This window comes from Corvus cornix, chromosome 1A, assembly GCF_000738735.6.
Source record: "Corvus cornix cornix isolate S_Up_H32 chromosome 1A, ASM73873v5, whole genome shotgun sequence".
Classification (NCBI taxonomy): Eukaryota; Metazoa; Chordata; class Aves; order Passeriformes; family Corvidae; genus Corvus; species Corvus cornix.
This window is the reverse complement of record NC_047057.1, coordinates 9,384,265-9,405,683: the sequence shown is the minus strand read 5'-3', so window position 1 is coordinate 9,405,683 and position 21,419 is coordinate 9,384,265. Positions and strand designations below refer to the sequence as shown.

Genomic DNA, 21,419 nt, shown 5'->3' with positions numbered 1-21,419 from the left:
TAGACAGAAAACTATTTTAAATGTATCTGTATGCTATTTCAAATAGATTAAAAGCTCTAATTCAAAAGGACTATTTTTCAGCCTCTAGATTATAGGCTGCTCTTTTAGTAGTTTTCAATTGTTTATTGCATTCATTAGCTTAACTTGAAGGTTGCACCAAGGACACTGCAAACAAGTGTACTAAATCACGTTATTTGATGGGCCAAAACTGAAGCTTCTTTCATGACAAGGAATTACAAATTAACTGAAATGGAAAAGAAAATACTTACAGAGCTGAAGCAATTTTACATCAAGAAGATGAAAACAAGGATTAATAGATTTGAATAAATGGTCTTTTCTTTGTACAAGAAAAAGAAAGTAAGTTTACAACACAGTGTGCCTAAGGTGGGAAGTGACTGACTGTGACATAAGACAATAAAGATTCATCTTTTATATACTTTATGCAAAACTCAAAGACAAGTGGTCAAATAAATGCAGAGCAGGCAAGAAAATACATATGCTGATACATATTTATACCATTAACTACTTCTACCGTAAAACACAGAAAACTTTTTAACACCTTATATTGAATAATCCCTCTACAAATTTATAAATATGAAAATAGTCTTAAATTCATTGGATATTTATGAAATAAATTATAAATTAACTGAAATAAAGACAACAGGAGCTACTCCCACATCTCTTTAAAAATATCATAATTTAGTATAAGAAATCAGCCTACTCTGCAATCTAAGAAAGTAACGAAATATTTGGGACTATGACTTAGCAAGATCAGAAGTGTATGTGTATTTTCCATGTTCGAATGTGTTTACCAATTATGTTATTCTCTACTGATAATGAACTAACATTAAGTTACATACAGAGGCAACAACAAAAGAGCTCACGTCATCATTCTGGAATCAAGTGTAGCCTTACTAAGAAGAGCATTATCACAAGCATATTTTGTATAAATCTTATTTTTAAAAGTATTAGAATGCTATGAAAGATGTTAGGAGATTTCACTGTGACTCCTCAAAATAATTTTCTGGTCCAGTCTCATTAGAAGCTCTTCAACCATAAATTTCTCTTCAACACTACAAGGATTGTTACTGATTGAAAGTGATAAGGAGAAAGCAAATGGTTCTTCAAATTACACCTGCCTAAACTTGGTACTTCAATTTCAATGTCACTTTGGAGAAAACCAGTAAGGACTAATACCTAGCAACCTAGTACTTCATTAGACAAGTGACAAAATGTAAGTGTTTGCTAAGATTTGGACTTGTAGATGCATAGACCATAAAAGAGTGTAGAAAATGTGCCTTGCATTGCATCAGCACTGCATTAAATTATGTATGATAATATACTGACACACAGTGACCATTATCACCATCATACATTTGCTGTATACAATAAAACCCCCAAACCCTCCTTCACTAGAGGGAACAAGAAAGTGACTGTGTATAGCATTTTATATGTAACAGTATACATAAAACCACCCTGACCCTTGGCAGGGAAAATTTACAACATTAAATGATGCAGTAAAATGACCATTTAAAATTAGTAAATCCTACGTTTCATTTATTATACTTCAAAGAATAATCAACCATCAGGTATGATATGATTAAGACCACAAATCTCGGCCCCCGAAATCTGTTTTGTTATTTGGACTGAATATTTTACTACACTTTCCTCCTAACACAGCAAATTAAATGAAAAAAATTAATAAGGAATCAATCATGCATCTTCCCCTTATGCATGTATTTTCTATAGCTGATGGCTGTTGTTGTAACATGATAAAAGCTACCACATCCAAATTTGAAGAGGAATCTCTGCATATATTTTCAGAGTATAGCCATGTGTGTCACACAAGGCTATGATTTCCATTGTCTCTTCTAACTGCCAGTTTAAAAAGTACTTTCAAGTCAGACAAAGGATTAACTAAACCCTGCCATATCATTCTATGTGAAACGCTACTGTAAAGCAGCCATAAAATGATTATTCAAGGTCAGTGACTGAATTGCTGGTCTAGATACAAATTCAGCATTGCATTTCCAGTTCGACTTTTGAAAGGATTAATTCAAACATTGAGGATTTCCAACCAAATACTTCCACTGCTTTATATACGTCCATGGTGATTGTTAAAGTGCCTTCATGAGCCATGTTCTAACTTTTAGCTGCTTTTTTGAAAACAAAACAAGAAACAACTCACAAAACCCCACAGGTACAGGCACATCCCCAAGTACTAGAAAAAGTAAAATCTTAGTTGCAGTGTGAACCCAGCTCATATTCCATTTCTATTTAGAATGTGATTAATCTAGTAATAATAATAATAAATGATGGTTTGCACTGAAATTTAGTAGGAGACAACTCTAAAAGCTGTTATATTTCATGCACACGCTCATGCATTTTAAGTATGCAAAAGCCAGACCAGAAGTTTGATTAGATTCAAAGACTAAACCCAAAACCAGCACAGCTAATAATCCAATTTAATCTAAACAAAAGAACTCATCCAGGGCTTCTCATGTCAAACCCATAATTCTGCTTGAACCACAGATCAAATTTCATCAACAGAAAGCCATCCCACTTCTTGCTAAGACACTCCAAGGTATAATTAGCCTCACTGGGAAAAATGTGGGTTTGTTCCAGCCCAAATCTATTCAAATTCAGATGCTAACCTTGAGTCATCATTTTGCTTTTGCCTGGCAAACAATGAGAGCACATAGAAGATATTTGCAGTGAGGACATAGAGATACACACATGTATCATATCATTTAACTACCTATGTTTCTGCTGGGTAATTCAGGGATTACACTAATGCAAGAAAAATGTCAATAGAAAGTTGAGTTCTTTATGGCTTAGAGTATACTTCTGCATCACTTGAGACCAACAAGTCTCAAGGTGTAAAATATTAAATATATTTTATGATTTTTCAAATAAATATTATTGATTGAAAAAGCTTTAAGTGTCCTAAGGATCAATACTAATACATTTTTTTAAAAGCACTTTATACATGCACCAAATATGCTTTCACTTCCATATTTAAATGTTCCTCTTTATGTTGTTTCATTTTATACAGTACAATTTTCATATATCACTTACTTTTTTGTCTTCGTTATATTTGTGGAAAATTTCTTGTGCTCTTTCTTCACCACCATCCGTAAACAACATAATAATCTTATTGCAGTTAGCTCTGGAGACACTGTGCTGTAAGAGAAACAAAGAGAAGAGTTTTTATATTTCAGGCTATAAGGAATAACAACTGTTTTATTTGATGGCTTTTATAGCTACAGGCTTACTACTTTAATGTGGTAATGTCAAAACTTAAACAATCTTTTAGAATTTCATTCAACACCCCCTTCTGAATGAAAAATAAAATAAAATAAAATAAAATAAAATAAAATAAAATAAAATAAATGCACTTTTCTGTTCCCTGAGACTTAAATATGAGTCATTTCAGATCTGGCCCAACAGAATGGAATAGGGATTTGGGGGTTCCTTTAACATCCACAAACTTGAGGAGAGCTTTTTTGCTCATATCCATCACATCAACCCCACAGTGTCCCTTGACAGATGTTCTGCATGAGACTTGCACAGTGAGGATCTCTAAACATTTTTACTCTTCTCATTCTTACTTTTTTTCCTTATCCTTAGATTCCTTGTAGAAACTGGAGAAACAATGACCCTGTAACAAATTATTGAATATGCTTATTTGTTTTCTGTTGGACTCCTACTTACAAAAAGTTTCCAGCTCACTGACCAATTGAATAAAAACTCTGCTAATTTAGGCATTCTATGGGATATCCACCTTATAAGGTTTGAAATATTCTTGCATTTGCTATTTTTGTCATATTTCCTTAAAATGGACTTAATCTTCCAAGTCTTTAATTCTTTCATGTTGTTTCTTTTAATTAATAATACTCTGAAGTGAATAGCTAATCTTTAGAAAGGTATTTTAGAATTAGGTTTACATAATATACTGTAGCCAAGATATGGCCACCTAGATTATTAAGATCTCTCCATCACCTACTTTTCCAACTATATTGCATTTCAGAGTTGAAAAACAGAGCATGTTCCATTATTTCTGGAGAACAAGCCTGAAACAATTAAGAAGTCCCTCTGACTCCTAATGCATCAAAGTAACTAGTAAAGCCCTCGAGAAAAATGCAGTGCTTTTTGCAAAGGAATGAAAACATTGTTCCACAGCCAGATCAATAGAGGTGAGCATGAATTTTGGCTCCTCTTTCTTTATTCTCTAAAAGTTAAGAATGTAGTCTAAGCAAATTGCTCATTACTTTTGCAGCTGTTCCTTGCCCTTTGTGTTGAGTACAAATGGTCCTAGTCAGACACATCTTGGTACTTCTGAGTAGTTGGATGTGACAGAGTAAAACCCTTAGAGATCCAGTGACATAAATTCAACTTCTCCTTCTGCAAGCCTGAATTTTGCTGGATTAATTTACTCTAGAGTCAGGAAGATAAACAGGAGAGTTGTCCTTATAAAGTCCCCTGTTCCCCCTTGCTTTACTATTGGATGCTACAGAGTGACTGTCACCAGGCTGGTCAGGTGTCATGATCCCACTCCCCTCTGCCACTTTTCATTCTACTCATTGGTCTGACTCCTGTAATCAAGAGACTGAAACATCAAAGCCTCAAACATCACCCAATAATTCTCAGTATTGCAGCTCTGCAGTTCTACAATGTTCCCAGAAAACTAAAGTATAAAACCTTAATTAACAGGGTAAGAAATATTCCTCAAAGATTATTTATATTGAGAGTTCAATATTCAGTGAAGAATTACTCTCTTTCTTACTATTACTACTTTCAAATTTAAAAATTTGAAAAAAAAAGAAATCAAGCCCAAAGACTTCCTTACACGTAACAACATATAAAACCTGCCTGAAATCAATACATTCTCTCCAACCTCATCAGCACACTGTGTTCCAGTTGGACTTAAATAATTTATGACCATATTTCGCTTGTGAAATATAACTTAAAAGATACTGCTTTGGGCTGCAGCCTTCTCGATATTAAAAAAGTAATAAAAGTAGGGTTGGATACCTCATAAATAAAGAAATTCACCTACATTTACAGTGATTTAATATATAGACCAAAATAAGATCAGAGGAACAAGGAAGGGGACCAAAATTTGCTCATATTATGGAACTTTTCTAGTGATTTTGAAAGAAGCACTGCTACAGGCAATGTGAACTTGAGCTCGACTTTGCTTTCACTGACTGAAACAGGACTTTTCTAGTGGCTTATTTAGCATATGCATACATAGTATCAGAAAAAAGCAGTTTTCTCTTATCTCCTCGTACTTATAGCAGGACATTTACTTACACTACATTGTTTAGACATTAAAGTCATGTCACAGAAAAAAAATCCGAGATTTTAGCCTCCAAACATTATTGGAAACCTGAACATGAATAAGATCAAATCTTATGATATTACTCCATCCCTGGAAGTGTTAAGGAAGTGTTAAGGATGGAGCTCTGAGCACCCTGGTCTGGTGACAGGTGCTCCTGTCCATGGCAGGGGTGTTGGAACCAGATCATCTTTAAGGTCCCTTCCAACTCAGGCCATTCTATCACTCTATTATTCTCCCACCAAAAAAAATTTGCATCTGGATGAATGAATTTAACACATTAGTCTCTTACAAGGGATCAAGGAAATTACAACACATCTTCTAGCCCCTCCCCCCTTTGGATTAACATGGAGAAATACTGGCTCAGAGAGTGAATATATAACAGATTGTGAGAAGATGATGCTGTAGTTTCATCATTTTTCTGAACAGTTTGCCTTAGCAGTCCAATGGGCCACAGCTGAATGGGAATGTGTTGTCTATACAGGAGCTTCCCCTGGATAAGAAACAGCTTCTTAGATTAAACCACAGAAGAATACCACTGGAATTGAGCTATGCATTAATTTTTAGCTCTCCTGTTTGATATAGGCCTTGTTTTTTTCTTTCAAACAGGCAAGCAAGATATGATCCATTTTATATTTATCTAAAATTGCTTTTGTTTTATACAAGTTTCATGTCTTTAAAATTAACTCTTTAAGTGGCAGGTTGCAATTATACCTTGTGACATGACACTTTAGGAACGCATTTTTCACTATTTTTTCTTTGAGAAATCATAGATATTACAGTATGAGGGGAAGAAAACCCCTCCTCAACTGCTGCAGCTGAAATATGATTTTCAAAAAAATAGCAAGTTAATGTAACAATAAATAATGGGAAAATGCTGCATAAAAATATGAAATCCAGATTATTGCTAATAAATTGAATTAGTATGTTGAAAAACTTTCAGTGTCTATTTCCATTTAGCAACACATCAGACAGCACTTTTTTCATGGTACAAGAGAAACATTATTTTGGTATTCTGGAAAGTTGTTTGAAATAATTGTCATCCAGAAACAGTACTGACAAAATTATTTTGAAAATTTGAGCAATACTGCATTTATATAAACCTCAGGGCAATTGGACTATTTGAATTCATAAATATACAACTGGAAGCTATCCCAAGGCATATTTTTTATTATTTATTTAAGCCTGTATTATACCAACATATTATATTATCTTGTCACCAGAATCTTGGGCTAAACCCATCACCAGCCCTTTACTCTTCCTGCTAAATGGATTTGTCAATATTTGGAGAGGATGAGTATATATCCAGAACCTTGTGCAATCCACAATGTCCAGGCATAACTTCCAGTCTTGCAGAGATCATGTGAGGCTAATCACACTTCTGGCTCCAGCTACAAAAGAGATGGTCCCACTATGACACTGATATCCAGTTATTTTTTAAATAATACTTTAGTCTTACAAACAAGTCCATTTTGAGGCTTCCCCTGTGTTCAGATTTTCTTAACGGTTGCCTGGACACAAAGTATGTATCTGGTGTTGCACCAAATGTAATCCATAATTTTAAGCAAATATAAATGTTATGAGGAACATATTTGGCAAAATTTCTTTTCTTCCTGGTTCCCACTGCATGAGACATCAACAGATGCAGAAAAGGGGGAAATGCCATCCAGCCTGGTCCAAAAATGTCCAGCAGACTTCAGTATATTGTTTGTGGTTTTACATAACCATCAGCAGAGGACACCCCCTCATTTCCCCACCAACCCCCTCTGCTAATCTGAGCAATGGTCTACTGAGAAAATTCCCACAATAACAGTCCATTTTCTTCTCCTCCACCAAAATTTAACGAGCTCAGAATTTTCAACATCAGATATAGACTTAAACTGCATACACAATGTCAGGGAAGTGTCCTGAAGTTCAGAATCTGGCAGATTAGGAAAAAAAAAAAAAAAAGTAAAAAAAAAAATTACAAAAACAGTAAGGATAAGAATACATTTCTTACTTGTTCAGCTATATCCTCACCTGCTACAAAGTGATAGGGCTTTATTTACACTAAGGTTAAAGATATAATATGCAGTCTTCATGAAGATAAGTAGAACTATTTTTTAAACAACTACATGAACCATTTAAAATTTACTAATAAACCCCAAACATCTGCGGTAGATGGGAAACATTGCTATTCAAAAAGCTAGTGCCTGGGTGAAAATTAGAAAGCACAATGTATTTAAAACATGGAAACAATGCATTTAACTTTTGAGGAAATTATTCTTCTTATACACGAGAAAGAGAAAGGAATTAGAATACTCTCAGTGAGTGAATACTACTCTTGAGGCATCATCAGGTGCCTAGTATTCCTCTATTAACTAACTTATTTCCTCCCCTCTCTCTTGCTCAAACCGTGGTAAAGTATTTATAACTTGTAATAAGTGTGAAATTGTAGGTTAGCTGAGCACTGCTAGGAGATGATGTGGTAAAATTGCAATAATAGCACAGTGATACAGATCTTTCCATTTTAAAATTAACTGCAAGTCAACCACTACCACAAGTGAATCATATGTTAAATGAAAAACCAGCTGAATGAATGAAGTAAAACAGTACAACTGATTTGAAACCAAATTAATTCCAAAGTCTTAGCAATCTGCTGAGGAACCTGCAATGAAAAAAACATTTTTGGGATAAATTTACTTGCTAAATAAAGATTTGCGCTTCTACCACTCAGTTACACAATGAAGGAGCAAGCAGTGGCCATCTGAACATTCAAGTTCTCCTTCTTCACCTGACAGCAGAGAGATCTTACTTAAATACTTACATTTAGCAGCTGTTCAAAAGCGTAGCTAAAGCCTTTTTTGTAATCCGTAATTCCTTTAGCAGAGATTTTATAGACAGCTTCTTTCAATTTCTTCTTGTTCCTCACATTAGCTTGGACAAGATGATTAAAGCAACTGACATTCTGAGCATTATTATTAAACTGCAAAATAAATAGAAATATTATTAAAGACAGTTAATTCTCTCTTCTGTGTACTGTAGCAGTAAATATTTATGTTTTCTGGATCTTTGTGAGATAAAGAATGTCAAACCTGGATTTCAATTTCCACTATGCTGAGAACATCCAGTAGTGACTGGAGATTTCAAAATGAGGTAATATTAAAAAAAAAAAACAACAGGTATTTGGTGCTTCACTCTGTGGCAACCCCAAGAAAATCTACTATAGTGGAAAAATTCCCACAAATTTTGTTTCAAGTTTACATAAAGAAGTAAAACTCAGAAATGCAGAGTTGAGGAAATAAAAAAAAATAGATAAAGATATATTTTACTTTTTTTAATCACTGAAAAGTATTGGTTATCAGGTGACTTCCATATTCCATGAATTAGTTTGGTGGTTTACAGTGTAACTTGTACATCAGATTAAACTTGTAAATATACATTATGGAAAACACCCTTGGAAGCACATGAGAGTACATTTGCAAATATGAGAATACTGATGATAGCAATACAAATTTGTGTCTTGAGAACACATATTTCTGCTGTCTTACTCGCATATTTATAAAGTCTACTCCCTGAAAAATAATTTATATGATATTCTGACATTATCTAAAAATATACACAGAAAAAGTTTTAAGAGGAATACGTCTGCACAAGTGGAAATCAGTTGAAGATTGCTTTTAAATTCATCTCTGTATAAATATACATACACTCACATATACTAAAATACAGACCTCACAATTTACATTTCAACTGAAAGCAGATTATTATGCCTCTACCTGATTATGGATGTTCAGTGAAAGTAAATATAAATGTAATTTTATGTTGTCAACCTGGTACAAAGCCTTAAAATAACTTAAAAATCAAGCCTCATTGGCTTAAGTCTCACTACTGCTAACTAGTTCAGCAGTGCTCTATAGAATAAAAGGTAAATAAGGTCACAGATTTCAATAAATGCTCACCTACTTACATGTCTAAAATAAATCACCAAGTACCAGGTACAAAGTAAAGAGAGAGAACTGCTGTCAGCAGCAAATACCAACCTGTAACTGTAGAATACCTACAACAAAAAAAAAACTTGAAAGGATGAAGGGATTAATAATATTAAACCATTTTCAATTAGGGGGTTACACTGTATATTATTTTAATGTATTCCATATTTCCCCCAAAAGAATATTTTTAGGACCAAAAAAACCCAGCATTTTTTGCTGCTTAAGCAAAACCGTGAAATGATCGCACAATTGTAACCAGTTCACTTTGATGCAGAACACTGACACACTCAGTGGTGCTTCCAATAAAAGTTTCTTACAGAAGTAACCAGTAAATCACTTAATGATTATTGGATACATAAACCATGTGGAAGTGAAAACAGTTATTGTGCTGCAGAATTATTTCAGTTTGCCTCAACCTAAATTTATAGCCATGATAGGAAAATTACAGACATAGAGTAATTTTATAAAGACAAGGTCTGAAAACCAATTCAAATTGTCAGCTGGGGTAAAAGTACAGAACTTGTACCTGGAAAGTAGAAGAAAAAACTACCTAGTAGGCACCTCTGCCCTACAAAAGCCAATTTCATCTGAAAAAAATAAAGTGAAATCACTTCTCTGCTTCACCAGTGATATTATATAGATATTATTTAATAACCTAATATAAATAAATCCTCAGTTCAATCCTATGGCCTGCGCATGGCTTATCTTTGCTATGGCAAAGTGCAGTTTAGACATTCAAGTGAAAATTTAGTAATGAGAGCAAATTTCTCCCTGGAATTTCACTAACATTAAACTGCCAATTTAATCGCTTGCTAGCAGTCCTGCAAATATATCAGGATAATTATTTCTAAGAAGGTCGGGTATCCAGCATATGGATTGGTAATTATGGCTATAAAAACGATTTATAAAAAATTTTCAGGAGTACTCGTTCAAATGGTGGAGGCAGCTGACAAGGAAACTGTGCCATACTACACTTGCACATTAAACTGTATTGCCCGGTACTCACATATGCTGTAAAGTGAACAGCAGGTCAAGCCAAAGCATCTGCATCTGTAGATTCACAAATGCTGATGTAAAATGAAGGAGAGAAATGACACATTTGTAGAATGGAGTGTTACATCAACCAAAGTCTGCAAATGCTGTAATTTAATTAAGCAAATATATGAGCCAGCTGTTTGCAGAGACATCAGTCAACATTAATGCTAATGTCAGTCAGAAAAACAGGTGAGCAGAGTTTTTGATTAGATGAAGTAATCAGTAGATGGAACAACAATCCTCCAGAATGAACATTTCCCTGTTTGCTAGGAGATGAAGGTAAAGTTCAAATGTGACTGATGAAAATGCTCAAAGGGGGAAAGAAAATTCAGGGGTCCATTTAATTAATCTGCACTCCAGTAAAGTACTGAAGTAATGGAAGTATTTCAACTGTAAAAGCTTTCAGATCATCCTCAAAACTGACATTCCATATGTGACAAACACTGGAGCATTCAAAATTTAGAGTTAGCCAAACTGACCCAGTTTTTAGTTATGCTCATCTGAAACACAACAGCAATAGTGGCACTATGATTTTTTACACTTTAAGATGTGTAAAAATGTACACATCTTAATTTACAAGCCAAAATAACTGCTTTAAGCCTTTACTGATTACCGGCCACAATGTCTGACCCTTAAATACCATAATAATGCTTATTTCAGTTCACAAGATTTCTTGAAAACCAATTAACAATACACACAATCACTTAGCATTTAACTGAAGAAAGAACATGTATGCTTTCAAAAAACAGTTGCCATTTCAGAAAGTCCATGTTCTTACAAAATCAAATCCTATCAATGGTGTAAAATTAAGGTAACTACAATCCATACTTTATTGAACAAAGTATTCAGTGTATCTATGTGAAGTACGTCAGCTGGGTATTTATCAGCTTGGTATTCCCCCTAATTATTGCAATAAATATAAACATATGCAACAAAAGTGCTATTGGTAAAAAGGAAATGAAAGGCATGTTTTTATGATGCCGTGGGCTCAGTGGTTCACTTACAAAACAGTATATGACGTTTGGAGGCAAACCATTCAATTGTTAAAATGTAAAGACACCCTATACAGTCTGTGACCACCAATGAGAACTTCTACTTTTTCAAGTATATGAAAAGCTTATTCCTTATCTAAGCTAAAATAAGAGGGGCTTCCAGTGAAACAGCTATAAATCACAGAAAACAGGATAACCTTGAGCTTTTTATTTTAAAGCATCATGAAGTATTAATATAATGAAATCTGTCTTGTAATTATACCTGCAAGGTATAGGACCTAGATGCAGTTTTCACTAGATTATTTCTCACTACCCCATTTATTTATATCCTTTTGCAGTTTCCACCTTTGGGATGTCCCAGAACAGTCCTCCATTCTGAGGAATTTAAGACCTCCTCTTCACAGGTTTGGGCAGGAATAATTAAGCCTGCTACTGGGGCACAAAAAGTGTCAAGAGAACTTGACCTCGTTGACTTCAGCCCACCAGTACAATCTTTGGCCATATATGGGGCAACTCAATAACCTGAAAGATAAGACAACCTATTCAACTTAACATGAAACTCCAAATGAAATGCTTTGAGTCTAATGCTGCTTGAACTTTGTCATTCTGGTGAAGGTCTGAAACAGAAATACTAATCTGACAGTCTTGTAAGGACTTTATCTTCCAATGCAGAAAAGGATCAGCTTGTGAAAACCAAGTGAAAAAAAATAGTGAAAAATTATACAGAACTCCAGCAAAAGATTTAAATGCTTGAGACCTTTCCCCTCCGTTGGGTAGTTCCACTGAGCTGTGTGCTCCTCCAGACACATGGACCCCTGCAATCCACAGTGCCCCAAGAGTTGAACTTATGGAAAATAGAAGGCTGTCATTCTGAAAACCTCTTCTAATTCCAGAATAGTTACTTATGCATTGCCAAAAGCTTCCTCTTTTCCACAATCTCAACCTGGAAATCCTTCTAATAAAACTACTAAAACTGCTACCTCAAGATGAGGTTTTTAGAGGATTCAAGGGAAGTGGAACAGAAATAATGATTTATTTCCTGTATCTCATCCCACTCTAAGCAGTTTGTGGATATGCAGATCAAAAAACAAATAAAAAGATCCTACAGACAGGTGTTTTCATTAAGAGGGCAATATAACGCAAAAGAAGGGGGGTGGAAAAACCCCCCCAGAGAAAACATCTGAAATGAAGAAAGAAAGTATCAGAATTCAGAATTGGGATTTACAAAGGCTGAAAAATGTTTGAGATGGTTAAGTTGAAAGATCAAAGCTATCAAGCAGCCTGGGAAAGAAACAGGAAACAAAATAGATTAGAAAAAACAAACCCAAACCAAACCATTTATAATATATTGTGGTGGTTGTTTTTTTTTTTTTTCTAAACTTCATTCTTTCTAATACATTACCTGCTTAGCAGATGAAAACTGCCAGGTCTATTGGGAACTGCTTTTATAATCTGCCTTTTGCAGATACCAGTCAACCTCTCCCCAGCTGACAAACTTTAGGAAGTTACATAGAGCATATAACTCCCAGGGCCACCCACACTTAAACATCACAGTCATTTTCAAACATTGCTCAGAATCTTAGGCTCCTTCCGGAATAGCTCAGAACTTTTCTCATTTCATTGGTGAGAAAAGGGAAGCAACAGGAAATAAAAAAGTAAATCCAAGGTTAAGGCATGGCCACAAGCTCTAATCTTAATTGCCCACTACAAGAATATGCTTTTTCCCTTTCCTTTGTGCAAGCAATTCCAAATCCTCAAATTTGCCTTTTAATTTGATACTAGTTATTTTGTTTAAGCCATTTAAACCACATGGTCAAATAGGATGCAAATTTTTAAAGCATGAATTCCCATAAACATTTTATCACTTAAACTTCTTCAAAATGCACATACAGCTAATACCATTTATTCTGAAGACTACAGCACTGTGAGAGAAAAATACCTGATTTCACAGGCAATGTATGAATTGATGAATATTTCAAATTCTCTTCTGTATACCCATCTATCCCTCTCTATAATTCTAAATAGATCTCCATCTCCCAAGGAGATAAATAAAGGATACAAATACAAGGGATATAAATCCCAAATCCAATGTCAATCATTCTGTTGGCAAGTGTAGGAGGTTATTGAAATACAAATAAAACATTTCAATTGATGCGGCTTCTTTTATGAAAGGCAACACAGAGAATCCTGCTCATTGCACTGTCTTAGAATTCACATTTATGTAATGCTAGCAAAACAAGTAGGCTTTGAAAAGAGCAGCAAAAAAGAAATGCTTTAAAGGACTAAAGAGTAGTATCTTGGGGCATTAATTTATCAGAAAGTGCTAATTACTGTTTCTGACAGTCAAGTTTTTTTCTGCTGTGTCTTCATACAAATCTATATATTTATCTATGTATATATAACTACAAATATGTACAGTTATTTGCTTAATTATTTGACATGATCAAGAAAGCAAGCTTTAGTCAACATTTATCAATGCTTTTCAGACAAAGCATTATTCCACTAAGGAAAGCCACAGTTCTCAAAAAACATAGAAATAACTTTACGTAAATCCTCATGAGAAGAAATAGAGGAAATCAAATCAATGCAAACTCTGTGATTCAGTTTGAAAAGAACTAAATCTTCTGTAGAGCATCTCATTACTGCAAAATGTAAAAAACAAACTCCGATGAATTGAGGACTTAAAAAAATCTTTCAAGCTTTATTCACTAGGTGGCACTAAAACAAAAAAAGTTGAACTGGTCTTACAAATACCACAGAATGTGAAATTTTACATTTCTGATGGAGAACATTGGTGCTTTCTGTGAGTAGCATAAAATTCTCATTTCAATTAAACCAATAAAATATATTCATGTTCCAAATGATTGAAAAAACACAAATATTAAAATCTAAACTTCCTCCTTAAAGGAGAATTTCCACATCTTGAACAAAAAAGGTCCCAGCTCTAGGAGGATGAAAATTATGGAAAAACTGTAAAATTGCCTACTTTCTAAATGTCCTTCTGTGCCTCCAATATCTGTAGAAGTGATAACAAATATACCAAATATGTAGGACCAGGTCTTTGTAAAATTGCAGATTTTCCCAACCATCCTTACCTACTGTCTCCCTCTTCTCTCAGTTAGTTTACTGATATCTATTGATTCAACATATCATATTAAATCAGAATCTTCTGAAACTGCATTTCTAAGTTAAAAAATCAAAAACCTAGAAAATAACTCCCTTTCCGAAATTTCTGACATGACATGAGAACCTGACTTAAGCTGTATGTAAGTTGTGAATTTTTAAACATTCATAAATATTTATCCTTTATAGAAAATCATATAAACTTGAACCAGGCAGTAATTTCTATACTTAAACTTGTTATAGAGATAAAACTTACACATTTAAAATACCAAGACCCTAAAAGCTTAATAAATCAATGACACCATTACAGGAAAACTGAAAATTGAGGAAAATATAGTGAGTTTGCTGAAGACTTGCTCAGATACTACTGCTGCTGACTTTCAGTCTGCTGAGGTTTGTTGCTATGCTACTTCTACCTTGTGGCTAAATCAGCTTGGTGACCCAGTTGTATCTATACATATTAAATGAGCAATAGTGAAATAGATCTGATTTCACCAGGCTTTCATTTTGTAGGTAATCCGGCTTTGTCATTTTCTTTTCCTTTTTTTTTTTTTCCTGCTGCTTTAGGCTTGGTAATAGGATTTCAGGGTTAATCCCAAGAATAACTGAATCTTGAATAAGGCCAGTTAGAATCAGTATTTGAGCAGTGAGAAGACATTATAAATATTTATCAGAACCCATTTAGAGAATAGTATGAAGGCAATTTGCAGTGTTTTATTCCCATGTAAATTCTAAGTACACAGAAAATCTGAGTCAGTTCAAGCAATAAAGGTTGGTAATTTGACATGCCAGAAAATAATATATGATATCAAAATTTACCATTCATATCTTCCTATAGAATAACTTCTTTCTCCTATTCTATGACTTATGTACAGAGAGTCTGCAGTACAATCCTACATGTACACTGTGGAGAAAATATAAGAAACTTATTCTAGGACCTGCATTTCTTAAATTGTATTGCAAGTATCAATGAAACAAAATTAGGATTATATGCCAATTTGCACTATTGGCATTTCTTGAAATTTAAAATGTATCACATTTCACTGTGAAACATACATATGTCTATTATAGACCAGAGTTAACAGAATTCAACAACAATAAAGCAGTTAGATCACTAAATAGCTGGTGAGGAAATATTGCAGAATAATAAAAGACAAATATTAGGAAAAAGACCAAATAATAGGCCGAAGTCTGCTCTCAGTTAGCTTTGTTAACCTTTATAACCAATATTATCAACTGCACACAGATCAATGAAAAGCTGCCACTAAGTACCACAGGATTAAAGTTCAGATCAGAAAATATGATGCTGCACTGCCAATCTCAGTTACAACCAGAACATCTGCATAGGCTGAAAGGTGAATTTTCTTAGCAAGGTGAAATTTATGGTCTTTTTATGCTGCTGAGGCTAAGTTAGCATGTATTATTTACTTAAAATCGTGTTTCTGACTTCTACTAAAAAATTCAGTACTGTAAACTTCAGCATCTCCCAGGGAAATCTGCCTGATGTTAACTGCAGCACAGCTGTAGTGCTGCAGCCCTGCAGCCTGCCCTGCATGGCACTGCTCCCCAGAAGCACTGGGGAAGAAAGATGTGACAGGAAGATACTTCCAAGAAAATTGTTTTGTAGACACTTTTTTGTTATCACTTGACAGGGAAAATCTTCATTCAGTCAAATTCAAGTTGTTTAAAACATGAAGCATCCTTGCCAAAAAAGATGAATCATAGAATATATCAAGTTGGAAGGGATCCATAAGGATCATCAAGTCTAACTCCCTGCTCCATGCAAAAACTACCCAAAACCCCCATGACTAAGAGCATTGTCTAGACATTCCTTGAACTCTCACAGGCTTGGAGTAATGATCAGTTCCCAGGGGAGCCTGTTCCAGTGCCACACCACCCTCTCAATGAAGAGCTTTCCTAATGTCCACACTGAACTTCCCTGAAATTCCTCACGTCTCCCCACTGCTCATCAAAGATAAAGTTTTAACTGTTACCTATAAATTCTCTAAATATGTGAGGTTGCTACTCAGGGTATCAAAATCAAGACAAAGTTTTAGTTGGTGCAAGAAGTTGCAAGACGGACATACATTTCAGCATCAGCTCACATGGCAGAGGGACAGCAGGGGGCTACAGTATCACCTCTGTGTTCTCACATCTTGACTTCAATGTCCCTGTCCCCCTTTTAGGGCAGACCACTGTGCCTGGCTGGGCAGGTGCCTGGAGTTCCAGAGCAGTGAGGAGGTTGCAGCAGCGCAGTGCTGACATGGGAGATGCTTCTGCTAAGGCAGGGAAGTGAGAGACAGGAGGGAAAAGTGTGAGTCTTGAAAGTGTGAGACTTGAGAAGTCGATGAGTATTCCATTCATGCTTTGCCTAAGTTAGGAGGTCCTTTAGATTCACTCCGAACTATGACACTGACACACATAATTATTACCTAACAATAGACATCTTTTATAGAAAGTATATTTTTAAAAGGGGGATCACATAAAAAATAGCCTCTGCCTTGTCTCAAAATTTATGGACAGCCTTCTTGCACTAACATGGTGAGTCATCTTTCTCCAGAAGAATTATCAAAGCCAGCCCAGCCCAGCCTCTTCTGGGCTGGTAAAAAACAATGGTTTATTGTTCAAGAAACCATTCTTCCACCACAAATTTTTAATTATATCGTCACAACGCTGCCTAATAAAAGTCTCTTAGTTGGAAAGCTGATGCAGCAATTCATTCGTGGTCCAGCATCTGACATGCCATAAAACATCCCAAGATCAATGATATGTCTGACAAAGTGGGGACCTCTTAAGTAAGATTTGTGCTTTGCTGAAAATTAAGATATTGGAAAGAAAAAATAGATTCATTAAGCAGTGGAACCATGAGGTAGAGCTATCAAATCATTTTATATACCACTACACTATGCATTTCAAATATAACTTTTTATAGACTACTTTTTAATAAACTACTCTTTTTAAATATTACTAATATACTAGAAAGCTCAGATTTATTTTGGAAATCAGAGACACCCATGCCATGTGTTGCTAGAAGTCTGACTCCCTGACATTTGACAGTTGTAAGAGGAGACAATAAAAATGTGTATTGATGCCCAAAGCAATCCCTCAAAGTGGGAATGGAGGTGACTTTTCTAGTCATCTGGAGATGTCAGTTATATTGTACAGTAATAAATGTACAGTTTCCAGCAACATTCCTGCTCCTGGCATCCTGATGAAGAATTTGAGCTTCTAATTTCCATTCCCTTTGGCTCTTCATGCACTCAAGCACTCTATTCCCCAGAATTAATGCTTTGTGACAGATCTAAAATGAAACAGATTTTGTTTTAAGATTTGCCCTATTCCTTCTCCAAATCTTTCTATGTCTTTTTTCTATCTTAGATACATTTTGAACATTTTCCTTCTACAGAAAGTTAAATTTACAGTTGATAACTGTAAAGTGCATTTCAGGTTTGCACAGTACTTAGTACGGAATATTTAAGGGAAGAACCCTTAAATAAGAGTAAGGAGAGGAATGGGTTTGGTTGGTTTGGAGATAAAAGGTTGTGTAAGATAGAAGTGCTGGTCCTAGAGGTCTCTAATAGTGAAACTGGTATGTGTGCTTGCATGACTGCTCTGCATTTGTTTGTGTTATCTGTGTGGATGGCCTGATTTATGTATAAATATATATATATATGTGTGTGTGTGTGTGTTATGTATGTATGTGTATTTACACGTGCTCCATGTATATTGTGCCAATTGGGAAGACATTTGGTAGGCTCCACAGCACAGAGCTGCAGCAGCCTCAGCTCTCTTGAGGTGTTGAATCTAGCACGATATGATTTCCCCTAGAAGGTAAAATAATATATGTATAAACAAATAAATTCCAGAGTTCAGATGGCTTGGTTATTAATTTATAACTCTAAAAGAAAAATAACTTAAGCTTCTAAAAGTTTGTCAAGTTTATTTGTAGCTGTGTAAGGCTCAGTTTAAATGAGAAATTAAGAAAAAATTGTTGAAACATGTCCTTTCTTCCTAAATCCTGTAGAAATATATCAGGTATGGCGAGATGGTCTTTGAATAAAAACGTGATTATCTTCTGTGTGGGATCTGTCTGGCTGTACTGTTACAAAGGCTCAGTTGCTTGTGCACAGTTCTGAGGCGAACATGGCTACTTGGCCTCTGGAGATGGCCCTGACCCAAGCTATAATTCTCAGAGAGCAAAGAATTGACCCTGCACTAACATCAACATAATTTTTATGTTATATTCCTTTTTACACACTGAGATAGTATTTTAAGCCAGATATTCCAGAAGAAACGTAAGCAAGTACCACAGGGAGTATTATCACTGGGACAGATAAGCAACACTTCATTTTCACCTCTCTGTCATAGACAATTCTGTATATGTCTGCTTTATGTAAGTATTTGCTGTTTGGTCTTAGTGTACAGAAAATATTGCAGGGCTGGTGGAAATGAAGTTAATAAGAACTTTTTACTTACACTAAAGATAAGAGAAAGCTTAACTACCTAACACGTCTTTTGCTAGACAGACATGGGAAAACTGTTAAGTATACAGAGAAAAGACAACAGTAATTGGTATGTATTCCCTGTTCACAAAGATGAAATCTTTGCAATATTTTGAATATTTGTATCACACAAGAGTGATGAAGTACTTTCCAGTCCATTAATAACTAAGGTGGATGATGAACAACTATTTGGGACAAACATTTAAGTCTGCAGGATGAAACAAAAAGAAAAAAAAAAGCAACTCACCAGCAAACCAAAATCTTTACATATTTTTGATTTAAGGCTAAAAGGGTCAATAAGACACTCCAATCTGACCCCTTGCATACTGTCTCACCACCCACATATCACTGGTTGTTAAAATTCCTTTGGTTACTTCTGCAATAAATCATAACAATTACATTCAGTGGTAGATGTTTGCTTAAAGTGCATCTTCCAGAAAGGCATTAAATATGGATATGAAGACAACAAGAATTTTTCCTTGCAATTTTTAGAGGCATATTAAATAGTAATACACCATTCAAATCTATTTGGCTTCAACTGGTGCTTCTTGCAGTGTTTTTTACCTGACAGGTTTGAGAATCTATGGATACAAGAGTTTCCCCAGCAACAGCATTTCTCATCTGTGATGACATCAGTAATTAGACCAATTATTTTTGTGCCCCAGAACAACCAAAAAAAGGTTGAATTCTCTGAGTTTGTGAGTATGCTTCTCAGATGATGCACTCAGATGTGTGAGAAGATGCTTTCTAGACCCAAGCAATCACCTGTAAAACACTTTCAGTCCTCAGAGAAGACACCTACAATATTGTTTGTAAAATCTGAGCCAATCCTTTTTGTGCTAAATTAGTGACATGTTCCACATTTATGTAACAGTATTCAGACACAAGAAAGGAGTCATACAGTCAAAATCTGAGTTCAATTTCTTAAATTTGCTTTCCAGAAGGGAAAGTGAACCATCAATCCATACACTATTCAGATGAAGGGTCATCTCTAGCCATGTCACTGAAGCTGTACAATCATTTCTAGTTCATGATGTCAGATGAAGATTGCAAGAAGCTTGAGTCCTAGTGGTCCTTCACTTTTTTTTCTTGACAAAAAACTGTGTGATTTGCTTTCCTGAGGATCAGGATCCCACTGAAGTCAATTTCATTTCTTAAAGGTCAGCCAATATATTATCCTCCCTACACTAATCTTCCTCTCAACTCCAGCCCCACCTGAAAGACTTTAACACATCTTTACTGATTGCTTTCTTGACTTTCTTTTTGAAGGGAAGATAAAATAAAACTTAATTCTGCAGACAGATAAACATTCCATGACAGTTTTTATACTGCTGTAACTCATGATGCTAAAAAGAAAATTCTAACTTCTTAATAATTCCTTGGTTTCCATAATTTCCAAACTGTCTCCGTTGTTATTTGCAGAATACTCATCTTCATTACATTTGCTAAACATGTCCTCCAGATATATTTCCCCTACATATATTTCCATAGATACATAGCCTTGTTCTACCTGTAATTATTAGTAATGCAGAAATTGAACACTAGATTGTGATCATAACTTCTCTGAACTTTGTTTAACCCTGCACCTACAGTGCTTATTAAATATACCTGTATGAAAAAAACCACATTCAATTCACTTGCTCCTTGAATATGGAGGATGCAAGATAATGACCCACCATTAAGGAATGGCTAATGATTTTCCATTAAGAAACATTGCTACGAAGATATGTTTCTCTGCAGTTATCATTGTTCCCCCTTTTCTTGAAAATGAACCATTCAATTTAAGAGAAACTGCAAGGTCAGTTAGATAGATTGCTGTTAAGAGAATCAGGAAGCCCAGCGCTCAGCCCTAAACTTGTCCTTCTATCACTTTTCATTGACTATGAAAAAAACCCAAGCCATGCCCCCTGCCAAAAAAAGGAATTACATGTATTTGTTTACTGCCTCACACAGCTGTGATGATGAGGAGCCTGTTCACTTAATTGAAGCTACCTGAATGCTTCAGGATTAAATCACTAAGAGAGGTGCTTATGCAGACATACTTATTGTAGAGGGAACCCGACTCTTTATCTAGTTTTTTATTTGTCAAATAAGGAAAAATATGGCAGGCATCTTCATATTTTCTCCTTAGTATTGTCCATTCAGGAAAATGGGAAAGTAAAAAACAAAGAACTTTGGCAAACCTGTTCATACAGGAGTCCTTTTCATTTCCTCTAGATCCACCAACAGAAATACTTCAGTACCACTGATACCATGATCATGTTTAATTTCTCCCTCAAGAAGTGATGCTGTTTGGAAATACGAAGCACCACTGAACTTCTCTGGGTCAAAACTCAAAACCACAAAATTAAAAAAACCCGTCATACTATTTGAGTATGTGATTTAATTTCAGGTCCACTAAAAACATTACATGGAAATAATAAAGGAAACAAAGTTTCAGCTATTTTAAAATAAA

At 35.0% G+C, this 21,419-nt stretch overlaps 1 protein-coding gene across 10 annotated transcripts in view; it reads right to left on the bottom strand.

The window, feature by feature from the left end:
• Nucleotides 1-21,419, bottom strand: part of CACNA2D1 (calcium voltage-gated channel auxiliary subunit alpha2delta 1) — a 365,488-nt gene that overhangs the window by 73,194 nt on the left and 270,875 nt on the right. For all 10 annotated transcript variants that reach the window (XM_039570182.1, XM_039570172.1, XM_039570173.1 and 7 more), the window contains exons 11-12: nt 8,148-8,306; nt 3,079-3,183 (exon numbers count right to left, since the gene is read on the bottom strand). In XM_039570182.1, coding sequence (XP_039426116.1) covers nt 3,079-3,183; nt 8,148-8,306 — 264 coding nt within the window. The remainder of the gene's footprint in view (nt 1-3,078; nt 3,184-8,147; nt 8,307-21,419) is intronic.